Source organism: Ziziphus jujuba, chromosome 7, assembly GCF_031755915.1.
Source record: "Ziziphus jujuba cultivar Dongzao chromosome 7, ASM3175591v1".
NCBI classification, from domain to species: Eukaryota; Viridiplantae; Streptophyta; class Magnoliopsida; order Rosales; family Rhamnaceae; genus Ziziphus; species Ziziphus jujuba.
Window position 1 is genome coordinate 3,394,054 of NC_083385.1, and position 26,995 is coordinate 3,421,048.

The 26,995-nt window shown below is 34.6% G+C and overlaps 5 protein-coding genes and 1 long non-coding RNA gene across 11 annotated transcripts; 4 read left to right on the forward strand and 2 right to left on the reverse strand.

Annotated features, from left to right (window-relative positions):
- Window positions 1-2,795: 2,795 nt before the first annotated feature.
- On the forward strand, window positions 2,796-3,436 carry LOC112492571 (uncharacterized). The gene has a single exon (XM_025076523.3). It carries the CDS (start codon window positions 2,811-2,813, stop codon window positions 3,192-3,194), a length of 384 nt encoding a protein of 127 aa, XP_024932291.3. The 5' UTR covers window positions 2,796-2,810; the 3' UTR covers window positions 3,195-3,436.
- Window positions 3,437-4,138: 702 nt separating this feature from the next.
- On the forward strand, window positions 4,139-9,186 carry LOC107424158 (tubulin gamma-1 chain). 4 transcript variants are annotated; one of them, XM_016033898.4, is made up of 12 exons: window positions 4,139-4,566; window positions 5,390-5,590; window positions 5,838-5,949; window positions 6,175-6,575; window positions 6,757-6,810; window positions 6,890-6,994; window positions 7,335-7,409; window positions 7,655-7,699; window positions 7,847-7,975; window positions 8,269-8,373; window positions 8,456-8,530; window positions 8,718-9,186. In XM_016033898.4, the coding sequence occupies exons 1-11, from the start codon at window positions 4,438-4,440 to the stop codon at window positions 8,522-8,524; spliced, it is 1,425 nt and encodes a 474-aa protein (XP_015889384.1). In that variant the 5' UTR covers window positions 4,139-4,437; the 3' UTR covers window positions 8,525-8,530; window positions 8,718-9,186. The 4 variants fall into 4 exon arrangements, with proteins under 4 accessions (XP_015889384.1, XP_015889385.1, XP_015889386.1 ...); XM_016033899.4 differs by having other exon boundaries at window positions 8,878-9,186; XM_016033900.4 differs by having other exon boundaries at window positions 8,924-9,186.
- Window positions 9,187-10,853: 1,667 nt separating this feature from the next.
- LOC107424161 (arabinogalactan protein 20) lies at window positions 10,854-11,929 on the forward strand. Its single transcript, XM_016033903.4, has 2 exons — window positions 10,854-11,242; window positions 11,641-11,929. Exons 1-2 carry the CDS (start codon window positions 11,116-11,118, stop codon window positions 11,742-11,744), a joined length of 231 nt encoding a protein of 76 aa, XP_015889389.2. The 5' UTR covers window positions 10,854-11,115; the 3' UTR covers window positions 11,745-11,929.
- Window positions 11,930-12,115: 186 nt separating this feature from the next.
- LOC107424160 (mitochondrial carrier protein MTM1) lies at window positions 12,116-16,516 on the reverse strand. Of its 3 annotated transcripts, XR_001582012.4 has the most exons (11): window positions 15,915-16,516; window positions 15,333-15,407; window positions 14,892-15,017; window positions 14,720-14,779; window positions 14,417-14,587; window positions 14,039-14,138; window positions 13,643-13,734; window positions 13,407-13,556; window positions 13,111-13,254; window positions 12,713-12,771; window positions 12,444-12,513 (listed from the first exon to the last, which is right to left on the reverse strand). XR_001582012.4 is itself a non-coding variant. In XM_016033902.4 (10 exons), exons 1-10 carry the CDS (start codon window positions 16,155-16,157, stop codon window positions 12,378-12,380), a joined length of 1,212 nt encoding a protein of 403 aa, XP_015889388.3. In that variant the 5' UTR covers window positions 16,158-16,509; the 3' UTR covers window positions 12,116-12,377. The 3 variants fall into 3 exon arrangements, 1 of the variants encoding a protein (XP_015889388.3); XM_016033902.4 differs by lacking the exon at window positions 13,111-13,254 and having other exon boundaries at window positions 12,116-12,513; window positions 15,915-16,509; XR_007242631.2 differs by lacking the exon at window positions 13,111-13,254 and having other exon boundaries at window positions 12,497-12,513; window positions 13,310-13,556; window positions 15,915-16,515.
- A 274-nt stretch (window positions 16,517-16,790) lies between these two features.
- Window positions 16,791-17,989, reverse strand: LOC107424146 (uncharacterized). The gene is made up of 2 exons (XM_016033886.4): window positions 17,599-17,989; window positions 16,791-17,304 (listed from the first exon to the last, which is right to left on the reverse strand). Exons 1-2 carry the CDS (start codon window positions 17,839-17,841, stop codon window positions 16,882-16,884), a joined length of 666 nt encoding a protein of 221 aa, XP_015889372.3. The 5' UTR covers window positions 17,842-17,989; the 3' UTR covers window positions 16,791-16,881.
- A 1,064-nt stretch (window positions 17,990-19,053) lies between these two features.
- Window positions 19,054-24,543, forward strand: LOC112489255 (uncharacterized). Its single transcript, XR_007242644.2, has 3 exons — window positions 19,054-19,408; window positions 20,165-20,237; window positions 23,687-24,543. It is a non-coding gene; the product is annotated as an uncharacterized LOC112489255 (long non-coding RNA).
- The last annotated feature ends 2,452 nt before the right edge of the window (window positions 24,544-26,995 follow it).

The following is a 26,995-nucleotide window of genomic DNA, read 5'->3' on the forward strand; positions in this document are numbered from 1 at the left end:
TTTTTTTTTTTTGGGTAAAGACTAATTTTTTTACTGCTGCTAGGTTAATTATTATTAATTTATTTTTACCAAGATGTATATTTTGTAACCAATTGGAAATTCGAACACTAAAAAATTGTGCGTGCTATATGTTTTAATTTTTGTTTTTCTGTGTTGAAATTTCGGTTAGTGATGATATGAGCATGACCTATATACTAATGAACCAGGAAAAAAAAAAAAAAAAAATCTGAAACTTGATGTACAGTGGGCATATAGTTATATTATGTATATATCAAGTGTTTGTTGGGGCATGCCTTGTGTGGTGTAGCATTAAAGGGGTCTGTTACGTCCGTGGAGTAGATTTTGGTGGGTCAAGTGGTGGTGGTTGTGGAGGAGACTTCAGTGGGCTTGTGAAATAATCATGCTCATCAGGGACAATATTATTGTTAAACTTGTTATCGTGGTACTTTATGATTGGTTGCTTCACGAGGCAGGGTACTACATTTAATTGCTTTGAATATGATTGGATTCGGGAGCATCATGTGAGCCTTATTGGTTCGTAAACCCACTAATTAACTCATAATAAGTAGCATAACTTTAATTTAGGTTAAGATACCATAATGGTCTTGAAGTCTACCTATAACCTCATATAATTGGGCAGTGGTAGTATGCATGGACAAAACCGGTTTCGTTAATGCGAATTAATGCAAAGGGGTCATAATCGGCTTAGGTGCATGTATGGTCCTGTCAAGATTAAATGTTGGCTTAGTTTTGTAGGTAAGAGCGTTTTTAAAAGCTTTGTCTTCTTTCTTTTTAATGAGTTAATCTGTGGAAAGACAAACTCGTTTTATATAAAACTTTTAATAAGGTAAATCATAATTGTTTTATAGGAAATACAAAACAAAAGAGTAATTATAGGATGTGTTATTAGAGTTTAATAAAAAAAAAATATTACTCTATTCTTTTAAAATTCTTCAAAATACTTTAAAATTATGCTTTTCTAAAATAAAAAACACAGAATTATCACAATTGAGGTTTCTAACTTGAATGAAAAATATGTGTGGCAAAAAAAAAAAAAAAAAAGAATTTTGAATTAAAAATGCATGTATGGCATTGGCTTTGCATCTATTTTCCGAATTCAAAATAGTTATAAACTATGCATCAAGATGGTGGAACCATTCATCACCTGCTTTCCCTTCTCCCAAAGTTGAATCAGAGATGGTTGAGAAACAAATTCTATGGGCCTTGGGGAGACAATAGGATCTTGCTTCTGGATTCAGTTGGTCTCTTAATGCTGGAATTTCCCTCCACCCACTCGAGGACAAAAGTATGAAATATTTAAGCAAACATATGTGGCTCAAATTTCTCATTTGTTTATTTCAATGTCATTCCGAAATTTTTTAGTGGTTTATTTTTGAGTAGGTGAACAATGCATTATTTATCAGCAATGATAAACTGACAGTGGCAAGAAATGTTCATGCATATGTATTGAATGCTCTCTCAAATGTGTATTTATGGATAAATACAATAGCTTTCCATGCCTGAGGATCTAGTATGACCAAATTGTGTGGATGATAACAAAGAAGGGAGCATATACTAAAATAAATGTACAAAATGGTTTTATTAAGCTTTTGCCATCCACATGATCTCCAATTTAGTCAGTTTAATATTAAAAGTTGCTATAGTAAAGAAAAATAATAAGACATAACTTAACATACATAATAAATCTATATTCTAATAGTTTAACTTTTTGAAATTAGTAGTAATTTAATATAATATTAGAATTTAAAATTTAAAATTTTTAATTTGAAATTCCTTTACCATTAATTGAAAACAAAACCTAGACAGAGCCTCTGCATATATTTCTTCTTTCTTAAAGTGCATTACTACTTCATGAGTGTGGACTTTTTTTCTTTTTTTTTTGGGGCGTTTTGGTGAGGAATAGTAATAAAACTATGGAATTATTCAAAAAACAAAATAATAAAACCATATAAGCCCCTCTGCTTTCTCTATTATCAAAATAAACCCCCATCTTGACCCGATTTAATTATGATTTTTATTTATTTTCTCTTGCCCTCCGGAGCCCCATAAGCTTCAATCCTTTTAGTAGCTTGTGGCAAGCATAGAAGGGTATGTGCTTATGCCTATTAAATGATATTTTGGCTGACAACATATATAATGAACCATTTTTTTCGACTTGTCATAGAAAATCTAATCACTTCCAACCAACAAATCTTTGATTTTTTTGTATATATATATATATATATATGTATCAACGTTTCTAAACGTCTAATAAGTTGGGATAGGTGTCCTCACTAGAGTAGGTTTGATGTTCCCAAGAAAAAATTAATCAAATTGATTAACTTTACAAGAATATTATATGATATTACATTTTAAATAATGTATTTGAGTTTTTAAATTTGTAGCTCGTTCTGTTAATATCGAAGGAGTTTTCAAGTAAATTATATTAATTACAAGGTAAGCATCGAAGAATTGCTCCATTTATGTTAATAAAAAAAAAAAAATGGTCCACATATGGTCCTTATATCTATTAAGAAATAGACATATAATGTTCATTTAATTCATATGAGTATGGCTTTGAAAGATACTTCAACCAACACTCATTTAATTATGCGATATTTTGGACGTCTGCCATCGTCATTTTTTAAATAAATATTTTCTTTAAGAACGAACTTATAATTTTGTGAAAGTTGAAGGACCACATGGCATTCAATATGGAAAAACTGAGTTACGTGGACTTCTCTCGTAATTTAACTTCGTTTTCTCAGTTAAGAAAATTAAATAATTAAAACATTTTACAAACCTCGACAATGTTTGCTCGCATTAACATTCCAAACAGAGTCTTTGGAAAAATCTCTATAAATAGCGAGGAAAGCTTGGGACAGAGACAGAGAGAAACAGAGATCAGGGAAAAGGAAAAATTAAAGAGCAGAGGAGGAGGAGGAATGGAGTCGGTTGCTAGGCCAGCAGAAGGCAAGATAGGAGGTGGAGGAGGGGCCAATGGGCCATATACAAGAGAGAGGTGCGGACACTTTCAGATGCCGCTGCACTATCCCAGGTACAGCCGAGCCGACTACGAGACCATGCCGGAGTGGAAGCTTGACTGTTTGCTTAACGAGTATGGACTTCCCATCACTGGTGATGTCCACCAGAAGAGGAAGTTTGCCATGGGAGCTTTCCTTTGGCGTTATTGATTATTTACTTCTTCTTCTTCTTCTTTTAATTATCTAACTTATGCTTAATTTTTACCTTTGTTTCTTTTAATGTACTAGTTTATTGTATATTTTATGTATCTGGCTATTATTTAGCGTGGTATAATGAATAATAGTTTAGTTCTGTTTCCCGTGGCCAGATTTTAGATTTTGGTTCTAATATATGTATGTGGATTATCGTGATGATGAATGAAAATCCGGTTTTCTACTCGTTGTAAATTAAAGTGTTTTTCTCTTGGAATGTGGGTTTCCAATTTCTGATGATAAATTTAGGTGGATCCGTACCTCGTGCAGTTGAATCAATTGAAGTTACAGATTTGTTGAGAGGTACTAAATGGAATAAAAGATCAATCATATACAATTTACATACACACACACAAAAAATAAAAAGAAGAAGACCATTCCTAAACAATATATGGGAGGGAATCTCGTTTCCCCCCCCCCCCCCTTTTGTGCACATTTACTATTCCTTTTTTTTTTAATTTTTTTTTTTTACCTCTTTTTGACTTTGTATTTTGTTGGATAGTGATTTTTTTTTTTATAGAAAATTGAAGTTACTACTAAATTTGGTAGTTCTACTTTTTCTTTCTTTATTTCTTTTTAAGTTTTTTTTTTTTTTTTTTCCTATAGCCGAAGAAAGTCATTATTGAAGGAAAAAAACAACTACCAAACCAAAGAGGAATCAACAAACATATGAGAAAACGAATCTGTACTAAAATTTAAAGGGAAAAAACAAAAAAATGCCTGATCCCAAAAGGGGAAAAGCCCATCATTAAAGCCTAATTAAGGAAATTAAGCCCAACATTTAGTACTATTCTAGCTTTCCAGCCCAACTTTGCTTTTTTAAAAGCCCATCATGGCCCAACATACCGTAGACATATTCCGCCTTTTTTATTTGCGTGGGTTGATAAATTGCGCATTACAGGATTAAAAATTAGGCACTTACCATAATTTGCCGGCACAAGCACTCCACCAGCAGTATAAAAGCCGCACCAAAGTCTACTCAGAACTCAAAAAAAGAAAATCCACAATTTTCGGGATTCATTTTCCTACACTTTCTCTTTGCTTCCCTCGCTTATCTCCCTGTTTTTTCAAAAAAGCCTCCGCGCCAGACGAAAAGAAAAGAAAACAACAATTCGAATTCGTCGCTTTTTACAATTGTTGCGATCCAATTGAACCCTAGGTTTCCCGAGGAAAAAAAAAAAAAAAGAAAAAGTGAGAGACAATGCCGAGGGAAATCATCACGCTGCAGGTCGGACAATGTGGGAACCAGATCGGAATGGAGTTCTGGAAGCAGCTTTGCCTCGAGCACGGAATCAGCAAAGATGGCATTCTCGAAGATTTCGCCACACAGGTCTGTCATTCACTCCTCCATATAGTCGGATGAGTCTGCATTCAAATGTTTTGGTTTAAATTGTGGAAGACGAAACTGATTTTTTTGTTACGGAGCCAAGCCGAGAGTCGTTTTCGGCTTATTAGAAGTGTGAGTGTGACAACCAGCATATATTTGAAATCAGCTTTAATCATGTAGGAATATATGTTTATATGCATATATATATATATATATATATATATCCATCGAAAATGAATTCTTTAGGTACGTTTGGCTGTTGAGTAAGTTTTTGGATCAGAGACGAATGAAATATTCAATTTCCTAAAAAGAGTTTGGTGTTTTAGGCTTACGGGAGGAATAATTTTCTTATGTTTTAGGTGTCAATCATTTTCAATTTCACTTTGCTTCGTTCTTAATTCTTACTGCTCCCTAACCTAACATCTATTTATAAGAGGTTTGCTTTAGGAAGTTTAAATCATTGCAGTCATTAACTACTTATCCTAACTTATTATTGTATTCTTAAATATGCTCAATCATTTTATTTTATTTTATAATTTTTTTTTCCTGTTTTATTGAGAAATTTGCTTCTATTCCCGTTATTCTTTCCCATCAGGCCTATGCATGAGATACCAAAATTAGGCCAATTCTAACTATAGAGGCGAAGAAACTCTAGAAATTAATTGATGAAGCGATAATCTGCGCCACTTGTGTCCTCAGTTGCAGCAAGGCAATGGCCATTAGGATGTAGTTGATGTATACAACCTTATAGACTGTTGGTTAGGAGTATTTTCTTTTGTTGTAAAATTAGATTTCATTTGGTACACTTCGAAATTGAAATGTGCAGGGAGGTGACCGCAAAGATGTGTTTTTCTATCAAGCTGATGATCAGCACTACATACCACGAGCTTTACTAATTGACTTGGAGCCCAGAGTGATTAATGGAATTCAAAACAGTGAATATCGGAATCTTTATAATCATGAGAACATATTTGTTTCAGATCATGGAGGTGGTGCAGGAAATAATTGGGCAAGTGGATACCATCAGGTACTGCTTAGATTTTCTGTGGTGTGTTTGGAAGTTGCTTATTTAATTAATGCAATGCCTTAGAATGCACTACCATTTGACAAGCTTGCTTTGCACATTAGTAACAACTCTTGGAAGCCACTCATGCACTACCAACAACTCATCTTTTGTGATGTCAAATTGCATGCTTTTATCATATTATTCTTGTGTAGCAAATGCATTTTGATTTTCTGCACTTGCAAATCATATAATGTATATTTGTTAACAGGGAAAGGGTGTTGAAGAAGATATAATGGACATGATTGATAGAGAAGCAGATGGAAGCGATAGTCTTGAGGGTTTTGTTTTGTGCCATTCAATTGCTGGCGGAACAGGCTCAGGTTTCTTTACTTCTCTAATGTTTTTTGCATCAACGCCAGGAAAATTTACTAAAATACAAAAATTTAATAAATCTTAGTTAGAATTTGGTTGTCATGTAATGCATTACTAACCTAAGTGTCATCTTTGCTATCTGCTCAAAATTTGGCTTTGTTATCATGTTGTACTTGGTATCATGTACATATTGCCTTCTTTGTGACTGCTTAGAAATGGCTTATGTAATGCAGGTATGGGTTCATATCTGTTGGAGACTCTGAATGATCGTTACAGCAAAAAACTTGTTCAGACATACAGTGTGTTTCCTAATCAGATGGAAACGAGTGATGTGGTGGTCCAACCCTACAACTCACTTTTAACTCTTAAGCGACTAACACTCAATGCTGATTGTGTTGTCGTTCTTGATAACACTGCATTAAATAGGATTGCTGTTGAGCGCCTTCATCTATCAAATCCCACCTTTGCTCAAACAAATTCTTTGGTTTCTACTGTCATGTCTGCCAGCACAACCACTCTTAGATATCCAGGATACATGAATAATGACTTGGTTGGTCTTCTTGCATCTTTAATTCCTACACCGAGATGCCATTTCCTAATGACGGGATATACACCACTTACGGTGGAGCGCCAGGTAAGTTTTAGCTATGCATGTTGAGTAATATTTATGTGTATATATGTATGGAGGTTGGGGTGGATATGGTGAGATGGGGGATAAATGATTTTGGAAGGAAAGTTGAATTTTCCTTTTTGGTGCTTATAAATGTATTGTTTAGCATTATCTAAATTTTAATGGAATATTTTGTTCATTTCAGGCCAATGTGATTCGTAAAACCACTGTGCTGGATGTTATGAGAAGGCTTCTGCAGGCAAGAGGCATTTCTTATAAATTTCAGTCAAAAATGGGCAGTTTTCTGACATTCTTTTATTCATTTTTTGGTTTTGTAGACAAAAAATATTATGGTTTCCTCTTATGCTCGAACGAAAGAAGCTAGTCAAGCAAAGTACATATCGATACTGAACATCATTCAGGGAGAAGTGGACCCCACTCAAGTATGGCAATGTTAATAATAGTGTAATTTTTATTGAAATTCTCGATTTAATATCTTGTACTTGATAACATGTGCAGAAGCAATGCTTGACTGGTTGATTTACTGGTTTGCTCCTCTTATGTTTTTATTTGTATCTGTTCTTCCATACTAACTTAGAAATCTGCATGTTCTTTCTTCCTGATTTATCAGATTTAGGTTATTGTAGAAATTAGAGTTTTTCATGTTTGTTTATATGGCAATAGCTTTTCTTTTCTTTTCTTTTCCTTTTTTAATGGTAAACTGGGAATTGCTGTTAATTCAATTCTTCTGCATTTTGATATTTCCCTTTTTTCTGTAATCAGGTTCACGAGAGTTTGCAGAGAATACGTGAAAGAAAACTTGTTAACTTTATTGAGTGGGGCCCTGCAAGTATTCAGGTTTTTTTTTTTCTTTTAACAGGTCCAAGTATTTGTCATATTCGTTCCTTCATATCAATCTTGTGCCCCAGAATTTGGGAATGTGACTTGACAGATAAAAGTAACAACCACAAAATCACCATAAGGCTTTCTAAAGATCGACAAGCTTTTAACTATCCACAGGACTTTCACCAATTATATAGGGTAATAAAAAATAATCCAGGGACTTTATTTTGTCTCTTACTTATTTTCAATGCTTTTTGTAGGTTGCTCTGTCTAGAAAGTCGCCATATGTTCAAACTGCCCATAGGGTAATTCTCTTATCCTCCATATGTTCAAGCTTTTGATGAATGAGAAATTTTTTTGTTTATCTTTTTATAATTGCAATTTCAGATTAATGACCTGTTAATTATAAAGATTATATTGAGAATTAATTTGTTTTGTTATGCTTCTTCTAGGTAAGTGGTCTTATGCTAGCAAGCCATACTAGTATCCGGCACCTTTTCAGTAAGTGTTTAAGCCAGTATGAGAAGTTGAGAAAGAAGCAAGCCTTTCTTGATAACTATCGGAAGTTCCCAATGTTCGCTGTAAGTTGCCAACCAGAAAAATATTCTATAGTTTCTTTTCAAATCTAATTTTTCTATTCCTAGACGCTGCCATAATGCTAGATTGTCTGTCTCTTAATATATATGCCATGTTTGCCAAGGAGTTATTTACTTGTTTAAGGAGTAGAATTTGGTTGTTTTTATACTCAATACCTTCATAACTAGTGTGTAAAATTGATGATGGATAAGACATTCTTTACAGGTTGTGCCAAAAATGCCTGCAGTATGTTTAACTTTTTGGTGACTTATTTCAATGAAATGTAAAACTTGGACAGGATAATGATCTTTCTGAATTTGACGAATCAAGAGATATCATTGAGAGTTTAGTTGATGAATACAAGGCCTGTGAGTCGCCAGATTACATTAAATGGGGAATGGAGGTGATTGCCCTACTTGATCTGAATCTGCCTACATTTGTTCATTTTCAATTTAGCATAACCATTAAATTATTTTCTTTTGCAGGATCCAGATCATGTTTTAACAGGGGAAGGCAATGCTAGTGGAACGGTGGACCCAAATTTGGCAGTTTAAACAAACGTAAGTAATAATCAACACTTCCCAGGAATTTTTCCATCTTTCAGAGGCGTTGGGTTTCATTTGTTAACAGGGGATTTTAAAAGCATATTTTAGGTGGGGGGTTGCCCAAACCTTGATTGATTCTTATGCATTCTGAAACCTTTTTCTTTTCCCTTCATATTCATTATGAATGGATTGGAAACTACAGGTTGCAGGTTAAAGCCCCAATGCCGAGGCTTTGTTATTGTTGATTGTTGATAAGATGTGTATTTTTCCTTGCAAATGGTTTGTAGGGTGATGTGTTGGGTGTTTTAATTGGCTAATTATAAGCTCTTCGTTTAACGTATAAGAACACCTCACTGTATCAGGTTTTGCTTTCCAATTTTAATATCGCTTGGTGTACCTGGAATCTAGGTAATCCAGGCCAGTCATGTGGCGTGCAGGATTATCATAGCCTTGGTCTCCATTCCTTGGCGTTAGGTAGTTGTTCTTTTTTATAATTTTTTTTTTTTTTTTTCAAGGAAAATCATGCTTACCACACCATGTGGTGGGCCAAATTTCAGAAACACCATGGTGCATGCCTGCATGGTGGCATGTTCTCTGATTGCTCATGATTGGTTTGAGATTTATTATGTTTGTATTTTCAATGGGTAAATATTTTATTAAATTATGGGTTACTTATCAGCAAGAAAAAAAAAATTCAATTATAGTTACTAACGCACTATGAGTTATGCAGAAAACCCTGGAACCAACCTAGACCGGTAAATAGATTTTTGGTTGTCACTAAAAAAAAAAAAAAAAGAAGGGAACATTATTGTTGCCCCTGTCCTTGACGAGTATCTTTTTGAATTTTGCTCTCTATGCATGGATGTTGTGAGTAATGAATCAACCTTTACTAAATTCTTTATGTCAAGCGTTTTCACCAACTGAATATGCCGTCAAAAAAATCCAGCAAGAACATTGTCAAAAGTCGTTGAGAGTTGAACGCTTTAGGCAATCTGACTGAATTATTTGAATTTGAATTTTGAATTTTTAAATTTCAAGTTGTGCCAAACGAAGTTTGCCTCTATCTGTCTGGATGATTGTGGGCCCAAAAATTTGATGACGAATGCAACTAGTAAAGCAATAACGGCTTCTTCTGCGCCTGGGATGCCTTATATGTACCACTGTTTGAGAACAGCACGAGTCCGTTCAAAGCAACGGAATTATGCATGGCTTAAGAAAAATGACTTTACAGAGTAATTACTGTGCAAATATTCTTGATTAATGTGAGATATTTCATTTGATTGGGTCAAAATGGCAAAAAGTAGTACTGGTATAATTTTTGGAAGATCTCTAAGACGCAAATATTTTATTGTTTTGTTGTTGTTTCGGTGTCAAATATGCGCAGCCTCCCGCTTGAAGCTTTGCCATATGAACTGAAAAGAGGCAATATTTCATTCTCATAAAAATATATATATATATATATATGTATATATAAAATAAACTAAAATAATTAACTGATAACGAGCTGGTAAATTGTTTCAAAATTTCCCTTTTTTTTTTTTAAATTCATATTGTTTGAAATTTGAACAAAATGAAAAATCATGATTCTGGAATATCCCACCTCAGTGAATAAAAACATCTTTTCCGTAATGGCTAAAAGATAAGTCAAAGCTTAAGGTTATGGCTTTTGAATTGAAAATATATTAGTCTGTCAATCTAGATTTGAACTTGAACAATCTTTTTTAGATTTTTTTTTATTTTTTATTTCAATTGAGATGGAGTATCCAAATCTAATTCAAAAAGTTTTTGTATAAATGAAAATTATATAGCAAGACTGTGATTATCTATGTGATAATAAATTATATGTCAAAAGTTAAACAGAATTAGAAGTCAGTATACAATACAATTATGTTCATGGACCATGCCCCAAAAGGTAAAGAAGAAGGTCTTTACCACATATAACGTTTTCTGCTTAAACCATCACAAAACGTGAGGAGAGAGAGAGAGAGAGAGAGATGTGTGTTAACCGTTAAACCCGTTGCGATAGCAGTAGCAGGGTGGGGCCCAGTTGAGTCGTAGAATCCGAAAGGTGAATGAATAAAATCCCAATTCCCACCTAAGACGACCATATGATGACTCAGCGACAACTTACATTGACAGACTGTCATGCCCGATAAGGAAACGCAGATACTACCACCACATGGGTGGCTTTGTAATCTCAACTTAAAAAGACCTCATCACCCACATTGTTTATACATAATTCCTCAGCTGTCCAGTCCCGCCGGTCTTTTTTTTTTTTTTTTTTTTTTTTTTATAAATTAATTAATTAATTAATTCCCATTTCTTTAACATACGCATACATAGGCACAGAGATGCCTTTTATATAAGAGAGACTCTCTCCTCCTCAAAAGCTCCCACGTTCACCTTCTCTTTCGCTTTTCTCTACCTCTCTTTTGTTGGGTTTTTGCTCAATTTAATTCTCTCTTTCTTGTTTTCATATTTTCTTTGTCTCTCTCTCTCTCTCTCTCTCTCTCTCTCTCTATATATATATATATATATTGTTTCCCCAAATACCACCACCATTTAGCTTCAATTGTTCAGAGATATACAACCAGAAAGAAATGGCAGCTGCTGCTTCGTTTACCAGGGTTTCACTTAGAGTATGGGCTTTCTTTGCTCTCCTTTTTGGCATTGCATTCCCGGCTCTTGTTCAAGCTCAATCTCCGGCTCCTGCCCCTGCTAGTGATGGTATTCCTCTCTCTCTCTCTCTCTCTCTCTCTCTGCTTCTGTTCATTTAGATCTGGCTTTACTCAAAGGCTGAGGCTTTTACTACAAGGACACATTTTCCTCACGAATTTTATTTCATTATTTATTCTTTTTTTTTATTTGTTATTTTCTTTCATTTATTTGCTTCATCATCATCTCAGTACACAAAGGCAACTGTTAAGACCTGATTTAGGGGATGAAGAACACCCAAGATCTGCTTTCCTTTTAAATTAGCTCTGATTATTTTCTTCCTTTTTAAAAAAAATGAAAAAAAAAAAAGGAGATTAAACGCTTAAGCAAAGATAGCGTGAATTGAATTTGCATGATGGTTTTGTTAGTTGTGTATGGGATTGATTTTCCTTTTAAATTGAAAAATTCAGGGACTTCAATTGACCAAGGGATTGCATACGTGCTGATGCTGGTGGCCCTCGTGCTTACTTACCTCATTCACCCACTCGACGCATCTTCCTACAACTTCTTTTAAGCTTTTGCTTTCCATGAATTTAGAAAAGCATGGATTGGGAACGGAATTCATTGCCTTATTTTGGATACAATTATCAGTGACCCAGAGGATAATTCTTTTTTTTTTCTTTTTTTTTTATAAATTCTGAGTTGGTGGTGATTTTGTATATGTTTTTGACAAATTGATTGGTGGTATTGTTGCTATTATTCGTTTGTCTCTCTATTGCTTTTTCTCCTTCTCATCTCACTTTCTTGGGGTTCTTTGCCAGTGCATTTTTAACTTTTGAAAGGTAGTTAGTTGGATTTAGAACTAATTATTTCAAAATTTGAAACATTTTTCTTCAAGTCCTTATCAGGCTGATCAATCTACAATACAAAATAATAATCATCAAGTTGGTAAATTTTCGCACCCAATTTGGTACCTTTTATTTAATTTTATTTGAATGAAAATTACGAACTTTACATGTGTAATCACAATTGTTTTTCTCGCAACAAAAACGAAATTAACAACAAGCAAACTGTAAAACAACGAGCTTGAAAAGGGAAACTAACAAAGACCTGTAGAGGCAAGAAATGTGTTGCTTTTTTGTTTGTTGGGGAAGAAAACTAGCTGACATTCACATGGAGTGAATGATATTGATTTATTCCAATGAAATTATTGATTAAGATGGGTATGATGGTGTAAAGCATATTTGACAACTTCATAGAAGGAGACAACTATTCCAACAGAAGGGCCAGCACGACCAACACGGGGCCCAATTCCTGTAAACAATCCTTTCATTCCTCCATCCCTGTTTCCAACCAAAGGATTTGGGAGCCATCAATGTCGATTCACTTCCTCACATGTATATATTTTGGACACTACTCTATCAATTTCATCAAACTGCTTTTCAATGAATATACAAAACTCTATGCGAAAAGTTTTGTTATGGATTCTAATTATATTAAGGAGCAAGGACTTTAAAATGTGATCAGGCTCTTGAATCTTACCTCCATATTTCTACCAGGGTCGATCTTGTCGTCATCTTGACCGCTCTTGATGGATCCTTCTGAAATAACATAAAGAAAAAAAAAAAAAAATTTGAAAATGCTTACAGAATCCAAATGGAAAGGGAGAAAAGGACTAAGACAAGCATGAACAGCGAACAATATTAGATTCAGATTCACACTCAAGATAATGAAATAGGAGCCACTGAAATGTTGGATTCGGTCCTCCCGCTACTCACATGCAATGCATAGGTGAACACCAAGTTTGCTAATTGATTGCTTCACTCTTCGCTCAAACAATTAATTTATATAATGGACCAAAACAAAACTATCAATTTATATTAAAAGTCTTCAAGTCTGGTATTTGAATTATGACATTTTTTAGTTTACATGAAAAGTACCATTATAGGTGTTTAAGATGTCCATAATACATCGGATGTTCGAATGGGTTTTTCAACAATTAGCTGTTCCGTTTCTTCGTATTCTTCACCACATAAAACTTTGTTGATGTGGTTTTTGTTTCTCCAATATTCTTTGTAGTATGACTGTATAAAAAGTGGATATATAATCAAAAAGAAAGGAGGGGGGGCGCGCAGATACCCTAAAAGTAAAAGCTTATGTATGTTGGTGGTGAAAAGTGAGAGTTGGGCCTCTGCCATGTAAAGTGGTAATCAATAACATAGTTTGGAGAAATAACCTCTATCTGCCTTCGAGTTCTTGCCACATCCAGCGGACATGTAAAAGCAGCTGCAAGGGTTCCTGCAGCAAAACCAGCAGAAAAATTTGCCCCAAAAATGATGGGAAGACTGGCTTTATCACCCACCATATCAAGAAATCTTCTCCTTATCTGCATAATGGAGGCAGGACAAGTAGAATCAAGTTGAGCATATAAACTGCAATCCAGTTGAATTGCTAGCAAATATGATATCTCACCGGCTCAAGAGTTGACCAGCATATCGCAGAGAAAGGAACGTCACGAGCAAGTTGTGCTCCAAGGCCAGTCCATAAGATGCGGTAGCTTTGTACTGTTGCAAAATAACAACATCAGCAAATTAGCCAAATGGTAGCCACTAGAACCAGGTCAATAAAAATATTAATTATCCATCCAATTCTGTCATTACAACATATTTAATCATATTCTCTTGATTGGCTTAGTTGATAAGCCACTCACTCCTACAACTAGGAGTTAATGGGTTCAAGACACCAGGGTGAGGGGGAAAATTATTGTAATAATATCCTCTTGGTCAACATAATCATCAAACGAAACTAATTTATGAGGAAAGGAGTAAAAAGGATATATCAATCAGGTAAATACCAAAGAGAGCTTACAGTTTTGAAGGAAGTTTGTGCTCTTGGCAGGGTCAACAACCCCAAGAAGTGTCTTAAAGACTCCTGGAGGTTTCACACCAATCTGAGTTTCTATAAATGCCTACAATAGAAAGAGGAAACCAGAATGAACATTTTAACCAAATAATGATTCTATATAATATCTAGAATTAACAGAATAGGTACCAGATCCTTAAACTGTAATTGATACTCAAAATTGAAATTCACGTCAAGCATGGTCTAATAATGGATATAATGGGAACATATCAGATTATAAACGAGGACACCATTAGACAACAGTAAGTATTTGCATGCATGTCAGTAGATATAATGGGAACATTTCAGATTGTAACCAGGACACCATTAGACAATATTAAGTACCTGCATGCGTGTCCTTGCCAGTTCAATCGGGTAACAAGTAAGACAAGCTAATGAACGTGCAACTGATCCTGCCACTAATGGGACGTATGGCGTCAAATTTGGAGCATTCTGAGTTGTGAAATCTTCCATCAAATTGCGAAAAATGTCATAGCAAGGTAAGTAGATTCCCACCTGATTGACAATAGAAGACAATGTCCATTAGCAGCAAAGCATCTGAAAATGAAGACAATATCTTGCATTAACCCAGTGCGTTGGCATTGAATGTAAGAGGAGATATAGAGATGGAGACAATCCATGACTCACAGTTGGTACAGCCAATGCTAAGCTTGCATTTGTTCCTCTCCACAGTCTTAAAAAGCCTTCCTGCACAAATATACTCCTTTGAAATCCCAAGTAAAAGTAATTTACATTCAATACTAAGACAATTGATTGCTTAACAGCATAAAGTTTAAACAGAGCTAATACATCAACAAACCTGACGTATGACTTTGTAGAAGACATCCACCGTTCCTTTATACTGGCTACATTCTGGACGACACACAGGTTCAAGGCCAAGATTTGAACGAACGCTTGATGCAGAAGATTGTAAATTTGGAAGAATCTAACAACAATCCAAATCCAAAAAGTAACGGGGTTTCATCTCAGCACACAGTAAAAGTACACACAAGCTTTTAAAGAAGCACTCTGTTAAATTTAAATAATGGCTTCAATAGCAGTAATCTTTCAACTTTTTAGAGATTGTCAAAATAGGACTTTTGGATTGAGATCGACAAATTTGTATTTAAAAGAAAGATTTAACACAGTGATCAATAGAAAGCTATGGTAAGGTATAAGTTCCCCACCGCCTTTCTTGGACAAAAACCAAGTTCAAAATCATTCAACAGATAAAAGGAAGCATAGAAAACAGCATACGTACTGTGTTTGCTTCGGAACATGCAGGATAACATAATCCTTGATAAGGAACTCCGGCAGCTTGTGCTTGTAACCGTGTCTGGATTTGAGACAATACAAAATGCATAGCAACAATTAATTCCCACGATTAAAAACTTGTTGAATTAACACAATAATCAAAAGGACTTACATCCCAAACGAATCAGATATTGTGCAACAAGGAAGAAACATAAAATTCATTTCAAGACCCAAAAAGAAAAAAAAATTAAATATAAAAAAAATGATAGAAGATATTTAAGGGAAGCGAAAAAAGAAAAAAGAAAAAAGAAAAGCTAAGTAAAAAGCCGAAAGAAGTGAATTAATGCTATAAGATAAAACCAACCACCCACATAATAATCAACATTATAGTTGGCAGAGAGATAAAAGAACTGTCAACCAGAAATGATAAACAACACAAGAAAAGGAAAATGATTAAACAAAAAGAAAGGACATTCAAACACGGAACCTCGAGACGACATTAACAACATCCCAAATACGAAGAAACTAACAATGGGTATGTTCCAATAAGTTCGGAAATTGAACATAAAAAACATAGGAGTAGGAAAACCTTGGCAACATCAAGGGGGTTGACGAGGATAGCAGAGAGAACAGCAGCACCAGCAGCAGAGAGAACTCTCCCTCCAAAACCCAAATTGGCATCAGATAGTGGCGGTTTGGAACGGTGCTGGTGTTGCTCCAAGGAACAACCATCGTTGCCATCTTTGAGCATCTTCGATGGGTTGGCTTCAAAATCAACCCTGGTTGCCGCTGCGCTTAACCATGAAGGTATGCTATGCCTCGACCACACCATTCCTCACTCACTCTCTCTCTCTCTCTCTCTTTCAAAGGTCTCGCACCCAGCTTCTCAAACTCCTACCTCTCTTCTTCGTCTTCGCAGTCTTGTCCGTCAAGAAAATGCATGCCTGTTATGGTAATTTTCTGGAAGATTGGATTGGGACAAAGAGCGTTCGTTAAGTTTCCAATACAAACGCAAGAAACTGAGAAAAGAAAGAAAAAGCGAAGTTTGGTTGGTTATTATTTTGTTGGGAAAGAGAGACAAAACAAGTGTCTGCGTGGGCGTTCGAGGAAGAGATTCGTGGCGTGGATTAGAGGGTGCCAATTAATTGGGTATTTTCTGAGCTTGTACATTTTTCACTCCCTATCGTTTTCATTTCATGGAGTGTTTTTTTTTTTTTTTTTTGACATCTCATGGAGTTCAACCCTTTTTGTTTTATTTGTTTTCTTTTCTTTTGCTTCTCTTCGGTTGGACTTGGGCCTTATTTGGGCTTTTTTTTACTTTTATGGGCTTTGTTTGTTAATAAATGGGTTAAACAAGCCGGCAACATGAGTTGATTTTGTTGCCTCCCTTGGCCTGGTTGAGAAAACCATGAGATTCTGACGATGGCAGTGTAAATTTTGGCATGCCATGAATTTGATGGCCAACTTTAAATTAATTAATATTTTTGCGTATCAATTCAATCTGAAATATTTGTGGACAGATAAAAAATATAACAAAATGAAAACCAAATTAAGCCTCATCCCCTGCCATAAAATACATCCAGAGGGATCTTTCTTGGTCTTCTTGTTGTTGAATCCACCATACATATTGAAGGAATTTTTGTACTTGAACTTTTAAATAAATGCTTGATACGATAAGAAGGAACCAGAGAAGATATGCTAGCAGAGACTAATAAAAATTTGACTGCGATTCCAACAACATTTTGCCACTTCCACGGAACAATAAACTTTCCAACATTATTGCAACAACTTAGAAATTTTTCGGTCTTCTTCCTCTTCAATCTCTCTGCATTTTCATTGCCAAAACATGCATACAATTCTCTTACCACATCTAATTCCCTTCCTGGATATTTTGTCACCTTTTCTATTAGATCTAATCTCCTTTCTTCCAGATGGGTCAGCGCAGCATGCCTTTCTCTCACTTGCCAAGACCCTAAACTCTGCATACATAAATATAATAGATAGCCGTAAATAGTGTCTGAATTGAATATAATAGATGGAGCTTAATTGAATAAAACTGACTTAACACTAAATAAATCTACCTTAAAGTTGAAGGAAAATGTATAATTTACAAAAATTATTTATTAAGTTATAGCTTGCAAGAATATGATCAGCCTTATGAATGTAGATTGTAGGATTTTGTAGCCGATACGAGTTCGGAATATATATAAATGAGGAAGGCGTAAATAAAGAAAATAAGGATGATGATGATAATGTGAAGGGACATTTTTTACCTGTAAAAACATTAGGTTGTCTTCAACCTCCTTCAGTGAATCTCTAATGATAATCAGTCTCTCCCTTTCATCAAATGGGGTCTCGGCAATATGAAAGTTTCTACCATGTTCTGGACAAAACCTGCAGAAACTGATGCTGTTTTTGATTTCACCATTGAGCCTACCATGTAAACTCCATGCTTTCTCAACCAGAAACTGCAGGTCTTCTTTATTTAGCTCCATTAAAGGGGAAAAAAAATACATTGCCCATCAATCAAATCCCATCAACAATAAAATATAATAGCTTTCAGTTTTATTCTCTAACTCTTTTTCAAATTTTGCTAGCTTTTGCTTTCCTTGCTTGTGCTGGAATACTCAACCAAGACCATTAGGAATATAATGGAATGTTGGTCTCTTTAGTTTGCCGCAAAATCATTTTAGTCACTTTTTCTTTCTCTTTTGTTTGTTTCTCTTTTTTTTTTTTTCTTTTTTTTCTTTTTTTTCTTTTTTTTTTTCTTTTTTCTTTTTTTTGGTTTTCCTTTAAAGGGAAGATTTGCAAAAAATAAAACTGAATGGCTGATCTGTTCTTGGCCCACAGCCACATGTACATCACGTTGACCCATATGCATGATTGATTGATGTCATGCATCTACAAGCCAACATCATAACATGTTATGGCATCCAGGGTCTTGAGATCCATCCAAATTCCAAACCACTGAAAATTGATAGATTGATGTCATGCATCTACAAACCAACATCATAACATGTTATGGCATCCAGGGCTTTGAGGTCCATCCAAATTCCAAACCACTGAAAATTGAATTACCAATTTACCATTGGAGAAGCTCTTAGCTTTCATGAATGTGTAAAAACAACCATGCCACATAATTATTACATCCCACCATCCCTCGTTATATTATATCATCACATCACACACATCACTAACAACATCATGCTTAAAAAACTAAAATAAAATTTATTTATTAAAAAAAGAAAAAAAAAAGAAAATGAAAAAGAAACCATCAACATGGGTACCTGCACCATGTTTGAGACAGCTCCAAGAATCATTTTCACCACCACACAAACTGGGCCCATCCCGGCAGCGCTTGTTAGGCTTTGTTTGAGTTAACACTTCATAGACGATAGGCCAGAGACCAAGAGAATACCCATTTGAGATTAGACCATATTTAAAGGTCCTCGTTCTGACAATTCTCCAAGTCAACCAACGGCTATATTTTGTCCACCTAATGTATTACCCCTTTAAGAAAAGGAAATTTGGCTCAATGCCCTTATTTTAAATGGCTTAATAAAAAATACTCCTTTTTCTTTAAACCTTTTTTATCTACCTACGTTTTTTTCAATATTCCAACTCTACCTTTACCCTTTAAATCACTTACAATTTTTTTCTATCCCACCTACCACATTTCGTATCTAATTTCCTTCCCCTCCCCCCCCCCCCACCTCTCTCTCTTCTCTCTCTCTCTATTTCTTATCTATTTTTTTGTTATTTTATTTGATACTTCTTTTGCTCCATTCCATTTCCTTTTCCTTCTTCTCCACATGATTCTTTTCCCTCTCACTCTCTCTTTCTCTAGGATCCATTTCCCTCTTACAATAGGAGCTCTTAAATTCTTCCAGCAACTTCTTCCCTCTCCCGGCGACTTTTCTTTCTTATCTTCACGGCTTCGGTTATCTACAGAACTTATTAGTAGGGCAAACGGTGGTCGGAACCTATGCCGTGTCAACACAACCCCTTTTTGCAATCTTCCCTCAAACCTATTCTCACTCACGATACGTGTTCTTAGGGAAGATAACAAACCAACCACAGCAGGTAAGCATTGCCCTTTCTCCTTTCATCCCTTTTCGACTTTTTTCGATTTAGAAATTCTGGTCTTGTTTATACTTTGAATGCATGAATAAGGAGATAGTATTATGTTTTAGAATTCCATCATTATCATTAAGCTGTTAAGTAGAACATGTTTTTTGCCAATGGGTATATGGAAAGCTTTGGTGCGACAGAGGTGAAGATTTTTCTTCTAGAAGTTTAGCATGTCATTCTTTACAATGACCCACTAACAAATTTTTTCATCAAATGTTAAAAAGTTAACCAAGTCTTTTTTCATTAGTTTTCATTATATTATCACTTTGGACCTGGACTTCCAATTAATTTATGCTGGCCCTTCGGACCTGGACTTTGTCAGTGGACATGTTTCATAATAGGGTCCTATAGATTTGGTGGCTAATTTTCTTCTGTTCTAGTGTTTAATTGGCCAAATTTCATATTCATTATGTGCTCTTTTTTATATTTTCTTTTTAATGCTCATTCTTGATCTGATTTCTTGAACAAGCTATTGGTACTTCAAAGAGGCATAATGAATTAAAGAAATTGTTTTCCCTATAAAGTGGATACACTAGTCAAACAGAAGAAGAATTTGTGAAAGAACTAAAACCCTAAGCAGCCGTCCAAGAAAATACATTTTTCATTACTGTTATTATGATAATAAGTGTTATTTATTAAATCTGATTTCCATGTTCTATGAGGTTTTTGTGTTCCTCAAAAGGTGTCATTTACATATATTCTATACAGGGGAAAGATGGGCGCATCACTTCACAGTTCTTCAAAAAGACAGGCAATACAGTTAAAACCTCCATACCTTATGGTAAAATTTGTTTTCAAAATCTTTTTATTTTGCTTTTATCTTATGAATACACTTATTTATATGGTGAAAACTGACACTAACTTTTGTAGCTTGTGCATGTATGTTTCATTCTAATATAAAGAGAAATCTACCTCTTATTTTGTACATGTACTTTATCTTATTTTCTGTTTCTCTTGGTTATTTATTAGCGTGCATTTCTTCCGCCATATTCGAAGGACAATTTGTTTGTAAGTTATGTCCTGTGTCCACTGTCTTCTTAGTGTCTACTCGTTGAAATTTATCTTTTAAGCATATCTTGATTTTGCAGCCCTTTTTTGACATGTTTGGATATGGAGGACCTATTGCATCTATGCATTTAGTAGGTATGAGTTGCTTAATTTGTGTCCTCATTCTGATTGAATATTTCTAAATATTTAGCTTTACCTTTTTTCATTTCTTTGCCCTATTCTAGGCATGCTCTTTTTTCTTCAAAGACAAAGACTGCCAAGTAGAATGCTTGATGCAATGTCTTGAAGTAACACATCAGAATACATTTTTCTAGTTGAGTTGTTGAAGAACTTTTTATTTTTCCTTTTTTACTTAATCATGCTTTTCTATTATTTGATAATATTAATTTTAAAAGTCAAGATGTTCATCCTTTTTGTTGATTGATAATTTAAGTTTCTTCCAATGAGTTATGGGTGCATTGCACTTTATGTGATTAAAAATAACCTCAATACGTTGTCTTCCGAGGTTCCTACACGAGCTACTATAATTGGCTACTGCACAAAATATCATATGCATCATTGTGGTATATATTCATACAAGTTCTTTGACATTAGCAAGAAGGTTGAGTGAAATCCTTTAATGAGTACATAGAAGAAGGAATTAAGCAGATAACCTTGAAGAACTATACAAGAAAATTTATGTTGTTGTCTGTACTGATCCCACGGTAAAGAAATCTGATAAGGAACCACCCAAGGGCACTATAAACGTTTATGGTACACTTCCCTATCACCTTTTTGATTAAAAATTCAAAACCCACCACTTATTGGTGGAACATTTTCTCAAGACTTTACAATTTTTTATTCCTATTTCATTTTTTGGTTGCAAACCCCATTTTAGGTCATTTCCTTGTTTTTTTTTTCTTTTTTTTTTTGTGAGCAAAGACTAAAAGAACCATAATAATGGTAGTGAACATAGAAATGATAAAAATAAACAATAAGCATCCCACTTACTATTTCATTCTTGTTAAAACTATATGTTTTTTTAAAGCTTAAATTTTTGATGTTGATAATTATTTAATGTTAACTGGTCTTATGTTTGAATGTGCTTAACCTTATATAATGTTGTCTAGCAAAGAAAATATTTAGTTTAAATCCTAAGCCAATATCTACATATGTAATTTTGTCTAACATATATGTTGTACTTGGGAAGTGGAGTGAGAAAATGGAAGTGAGGAAAGTTGAAGCTAAAAAGTTGAAGCTCTGAAATTTGGCTTCTCATTCTAACGGGGAACTGGAGAAGTAATAGAACTCGACTACAAAAACTATTGTCAAATATTTGTTAAGGCTGTTGAGTGTTTGCACTGATGCCTTTTAATGTTTTCTCCAAAATAGTTTTGTCCTACAAACAATTGGAATTCTGAAGCTGTTGTTAATTAGATTTTCTATATCTATTCTTCAAGTTTTGGAGTCCACTTTCAGCTGTTCCTTTGGTAGCTTTAGTTGGATTTGGGCTCTACGAGTTAAGTTTTCCTGGGGTAGTGTTATTCTGCAGCATTAATCATGGTTTACGAAGTGAATTGTTTAGCGATATTGTTTTCAGTGTCTTTCTTTGAGTTCTATGAATGAGTTTTTCGATTTAAAGTATTTGCATTCATACCGATTCATAACACTTAATATCCAATGTAAATGCACTTTGTTTTTCCTTTATTTTTTTGTATCAGCATGCATTTTTCTTTCTATTTTTATTTATATTATTATTATTACTTTAATATCTTTTATTCAAGTAAATTATTCTTATGTCAAAGAGATACTTCACAAATATTGTTCTCCATTTTCTTTGTTGATATTTTTTGTATTTATCCCCTTCTAATTTAGTCATTTCTCATACATGTTTATTGATTTAAACAGTCCATTGGGGCTTTCATTTATTGATTTAACTCAAACTCCAGTTATGATGTTGTGGAATCATTTCCCTCTGCACTTCATGTTAAAAGATGCAATGATAGGTTAACGTATGATAATAATAGAAAACTATGGAAGCTGTGCAAGGAAGACATTTTATATGAGTTCCTCGGTTTGGCTGCGAATCAATTATGCTTTTTGGAAGTTAGCCACCACTATATTATCTATTGTATTGACAAATACACACACATTAAGGGGAAAAAAGCCAAGAAAAGATATTAGAAAACAGGCAAAATCACAATGAATGTAAAATAAGGTGTTCATATGAAAAAACGAGTAAACCAATTGAAATTGCACAAATAGATATCAACATTTACATGCACTTCAAAATTTAGATGCTGCTTTTCCTCATTTCATCATTAGCCAGACTAAAAAATTTAGATGTTCTGAATTTTGGAGGTCCATTTGGTTCCTATATTGGTCAAAGTAGTGCAATAGTATTATTACCTATATTCTTCTTGTTCAGTTCATATTTGCTACCTTCAAATTAAGGTTAACATTGAGTTCCTTTCATTGTTGTATATTTGTACATTCTACACACAGGGAGTTGGCATTTTGATCTCTGACTTGGTTGGAACTATTAATGGATCCTCATTATCTGTATAACAATGTTCAAATTAATATCTATGCTTTAACTTTCTACTTTATTTTACCGAACCACAGAATTTCCACCTTTATCTAAGAACCTTTTTTCTCCTGTGCACTTAATAACTAGTTTTTAGGATTTTAAAAATTAAGCAATTTATTTGTCACATGTTTTGAAACATTGTTAATTTTTAAGAAATGCTCAATCCTCCCTGCTATTTATTATGTGGGATGAACTTTTTTCTCTTTAGGGTGAAAGGAACTGGTGGAAGATTATTCACTCAATTGTATTTGTGTTGTCAGCATATTATGATATCATGAAGCTCTTTCACTTTAGGTTTCTATTCAAAATTTTAAGGACCACAAGAACCACAGCTGTTGTGGTTTGGATTATTGGTAGTTCCATGGTAGAAGCCACATTTGATGATTATTATCTTCTTGGGAACATATTAAATGTTTTATATGAGAAGTCTACTTGTTGTTGATGTTTTATGATATCTAAATATCCACAGTTATATTCTTTAGTTAACTTTTAATGCTTTTATTATGTGATTACTGTGTTTAATATTATATTGGTTTTGTTATAATTTAGCAGTTTTTTTTCCCTTGCGTTAGAAGGCATGGTATGCTATAATTATCATGAGGAGGAAGGGCAATACTAGAGTTTGTAATGTTTTTGAGCTGTTTTGTTTGCAGACATGATTGAAGAATTAATCAACAAGGGGTATGAACGTCGAAATAACGCAGCTGCAATGCAAACTCTTGTTACTAATTGGTTGGAAAATATCATGCAAGAGCGCTCAAATAATGGCAAAGGCTTACGTGTTATTCCATTAAACTTATAGGAGTTTCAAATTGTTGGTTATGGCATGTTCGTTGGAGTAGTCATCTTAGAAAATAAGACATGCTCATGCAAGGAATTCGACATTGATGGATTTCCTTGTGTCCATGCAATTGAAGCATGTAAGCATTGACATATTTCTCCATATATCCTTTGCTCGGTGCATTACTAAGTTGACTCACTCTATGACGCATATTCGGAAACCATATATCCACTTGGAGATAAATGTCAGTGGCATGCTTGAGATGATGTCATAAACCAGCTCGTACTTCCACCTAAGATTGGCAAATAGTCAGGAAGACCAAGAAAGAAGAGGATTCAATCTAATGAGAGGAGCATCTTCAATATATATGCAGGGGATGCAAACAGATTGGTCACAGCAGCCGATCATGCTCGGCCGCCGTACCTCTTGATCGCACTACCAACCAACAGTACCATTCAACTGAAGGACCATAAATTGCTCTACGCTATATTAAGCCGATGGGGGCGTGTTATGTGGCATTCGTGTGTTATGCAATGTAGTAGGGAATGCAATTAGTAGCTCAACCGCTAACATGTGTTTTGGCATAATAGATGTTGGTTTTATGTGTTGCTTTGTTGGCAAAGTCATCTGTCGTATTGCGTTTTTAAAATATCATTATGTGCTCAGTTTTTTGTAGGTTTCTTACTGTTTCACGGATGCTATTACTACCCAATGGTAATTACTGATGCATCGTCGGTAATTGACATTTGTCCACCGTTTCCACCGAGAATATGCTAAATTTAGCTTTATTAATGATAATTGTTGACAAAGTAAGAGAAAAAATGACATTAATAAGTGAAAGCATTCAATTTGTAGTTGCTGGAAAAATTATCGTAGGTTTTATCGGTAATTACCAAAACCCCTATGGTAATCACATTTTACTAATTTTTTGGCCCCCACAAGTCCCCTAATGTGTGTTAAATGCAAAAACATGCAAAATATACATTTTTCAATGATCCTAAAGAGAAAAAACTCCAAAATTTCTGAAAAAGTTCTCAAATTGGCATAAAAATTTGATACCGTAAGGCCTTCGGTAATTATCGATGAAACCTACTGTAATCAGTTTAAACTTGCTGGAACATTTACCGAAGCTTTCATCGGTAATTACCGAATGCCTTACAGTAATCACGTTTGACAACTTTTGTGGCCCCTATAAGTCCCCTAATGTGTGTTAAACGCAAAAACATGCAAAATATACTTTCTTCAATGATCCTAAGGAGAAAAAACCCCAAAAATTCTGAAAAAGTTCTCAAATTGGCAAAAAAACTTGATTACCGTAGAGCCTTCGGTAATTACCGATGAAACCTATGGTAATCAATTTAAACTTGCTGGAAAAATTACCGAAGATTTCATCGGTAATTACCGAAGGCCCTACAGTAATCACATTTGACAACTTTTTTGGCCCCCACTAGTCCCTTAATATGTGTTAAATGCAACAACATGCAAAATATACATTTTTCAATGATACCAAGAAGAAAAAACCCCAAATGTTATGAAAAAGTTCTCAAATTGGCCAAAAAACTTGATTACCATAGGGCCTTCGGTAATTACCGATGAAACCTACGGTAATCAATTTAAACTTGCTGGAAAAATTACCGATGATTTCATTGGTAATTACTGAAGGCCCTACAGTAATCACATTTGACAACTTTTTTGGCCCCCACAAGTCTCCTAATGTGTGTTAAATGCAAAAACATGCAAAATATATATTCTTTAATGATTCTAAGGAGAAAAAACCCCAAATGTTAGGAAAAAGTTTTCAAATTGGCAAAAAAACTTGATTACCGTAGGGCCTTCAGTAATTACCGATGAAACCTACGGTAATCAGTTTAAACTTGCTGGAAAAATTACCGACGATTTCATCGGTAATTACAGAAGGCCCTACAGTAATCACATTTGACAACTTTTTTGGCCCCCACAAGTCCCTTAATGTGTGTTAAATGCAACAACATACAAAATATATATTTTTCAATGATACCAAGAAGAAAAACCGCAAACGTTATGAAAAAGTTCTCAAATTGGCAAAAAAACTTGATTACCGTAGGGCCTTCAGTAATTACCGATGAAACCTACGGTAATAGATTTATACTTTTTGGAAATATTACCGATGGTTTCATTGGTAATTATCGAAGGCCCTATGGTAATCAAGTATTTTTTGCCAATTTGAGAACTTTTTCATAACGTTTGGGCTTTTTCTTCTTGGTATCATTGAAAAATGTATATTTTGCATGTTGTTGCATTTAACACACATTAAGGGACTTGTGGGGGCCAAAAAAGTTGTCAAATGTGATTACTGTAGGGCCTTCGGTAATTACCGATGAAAGCGTCGGTAATTTTTCCAGCAAGTTTAAACTGATTACCGTAGGTTTCATCGGTAATTAACGAAGGCCCTACGGTAATCAAGTTTTTTTGCCAATTTGAAATTTTTTTCCTAACAAGCTAATGTCTTCCGGGCCAAATAAAAGGTTCTCCTCACTGCTCTTGTACTCAATAAATTTCAAAGTGAAGACACCACAATCACCCCTACAGAGTAGCATTAATGAAAACCAACCATGTGAATTTCCACACGTAAGCACAATTAAACAGCAGCAATAGAAGTGGTTGGAAATGACAACACATTTATACCCATTATCTTGGCAGGGTGCATCTTTGATCATGGTCATCGTGAATGGCTCTAAAGTGGGAAGCACTTCCGGATTCTTCTCGTAATATCCCCCATACCTCAATAGGTAAGGCAGCATATACTTAAGGCATTTCCCATTGTCTAACTCTTTATTCTGGACATATTTATTTCCCACATTTGGATCGTATAAATCAATATGTCGAGCCTTCAAGTCCACACATGCTGCCAACCAATGGGTGCCTCCATTGTTGACAGGGATGTACACCTGAAAATTAGAACGTAATGTCATTATCCACAAATTGGGAAACTTAGTCAGAATTTTTTTAAATATATGTATAGACTTACATAATCACATCTCCACCATGGCACGCGAAGTTTGGGTGACTTCCCACGTATATAGCTATGAAGTGTCGAATCACATGAATATGTGCTTCGAGATGCCTCCCATATGGGATAACGGCCTTTGATGGATGACTGCCAAATAATTAAATAGATACAATATAAAATGTCATCAATATA

What these genes read in the sequence shown, in the direction of transcription:
- LOC112492571 (XM_025076523.3), top strand. Translation starts at nt 2,811, where the DNA reads ATGTTTGCTCGCATTAACATTCCAAACAGAGTCTTTGGAAAAATCTCT.
- LOC107424158 (XM_016033898.4), top strand. Translation starts at nt 4,438, where the DNA reads ATGCCGAGGGAAATCATCACGCTGCAGGTCGGACAATGTGGGAACCAG. An exon ending in TCGAAGATTTCGCCACACAG is followed by an intron (nt 4,567 to 5,389) that starts GTCTGTCATTCA and finishes TGAAATGTGCAG; the next exon opens with GGAGGTGACCGCAAAGATGT. An exon ending in GGAAGTTCCCAATGTTCGCT is followed by an intron (nt 7,976 to 8,268) that starts GTAAGTTGCCAA and finishes AAACTTGGACAG; the next exon opens with GATAATGATCTTTCTGAATT.
- LOC107424161 (XM_016033903.4), top strand. Translation starts at nt 11,116, where the DNA reads ATGGCAGCTGCTGCTTCGTTTACCAGGGTTTCACTTAGAGTATGGGCT. An exon ending in TCCTGCCCCTGCTAGTGATG is followed by an intron (nt 11,243 to 11,640) that starts GTATTCCTCTCT and finishes TGAAAAATTCAG; the next exon opens with GGACTTCAATTGACCAAGGG.
- LOC107424160 (XM_016033902.4), bottom strand. Translation starts at nt 16,157, where the DNA reads ATGGTGTGGTCGAGGCATAGCATACCTTCATGGTTAAGCGCAGCGGCA. An exon ending in ACCCCCTTGATGTTGCCAAG is followed by an intron (nt 15,408 to 15,914) that starts GTTTTCCTACTC and finishes TCTCAAATCCAG; the next exon opens with ACACGGTTACAAGCACAAGC. An exon ending in TCTACAAAGTCATACGTCAG is followed by an intron (nt 14,780 to 14,891) that starts GTTTGTTGATGT and finishes ATATTTGTGCAG; the next exon opens with GAAGGCTTTTTAAGACTGTG.
- LOC107424146 (XM_016033886.4), bottom strand. Translation starts at nt 17,841, where the DNA reads ATGTATTTTTTTTCCCCTTTAATGGAGCTAAATAAAGAAGACCTGCAG. An exon ending in ACAACCTAATGTTTTTACAG is followed by an intron (nt 17,305 to 17,598) that starts GTAAAAAATGTC and finishes TTATGTATGCAG; the next exon opens with AGTTTAGGGTCTTGGCAAGT.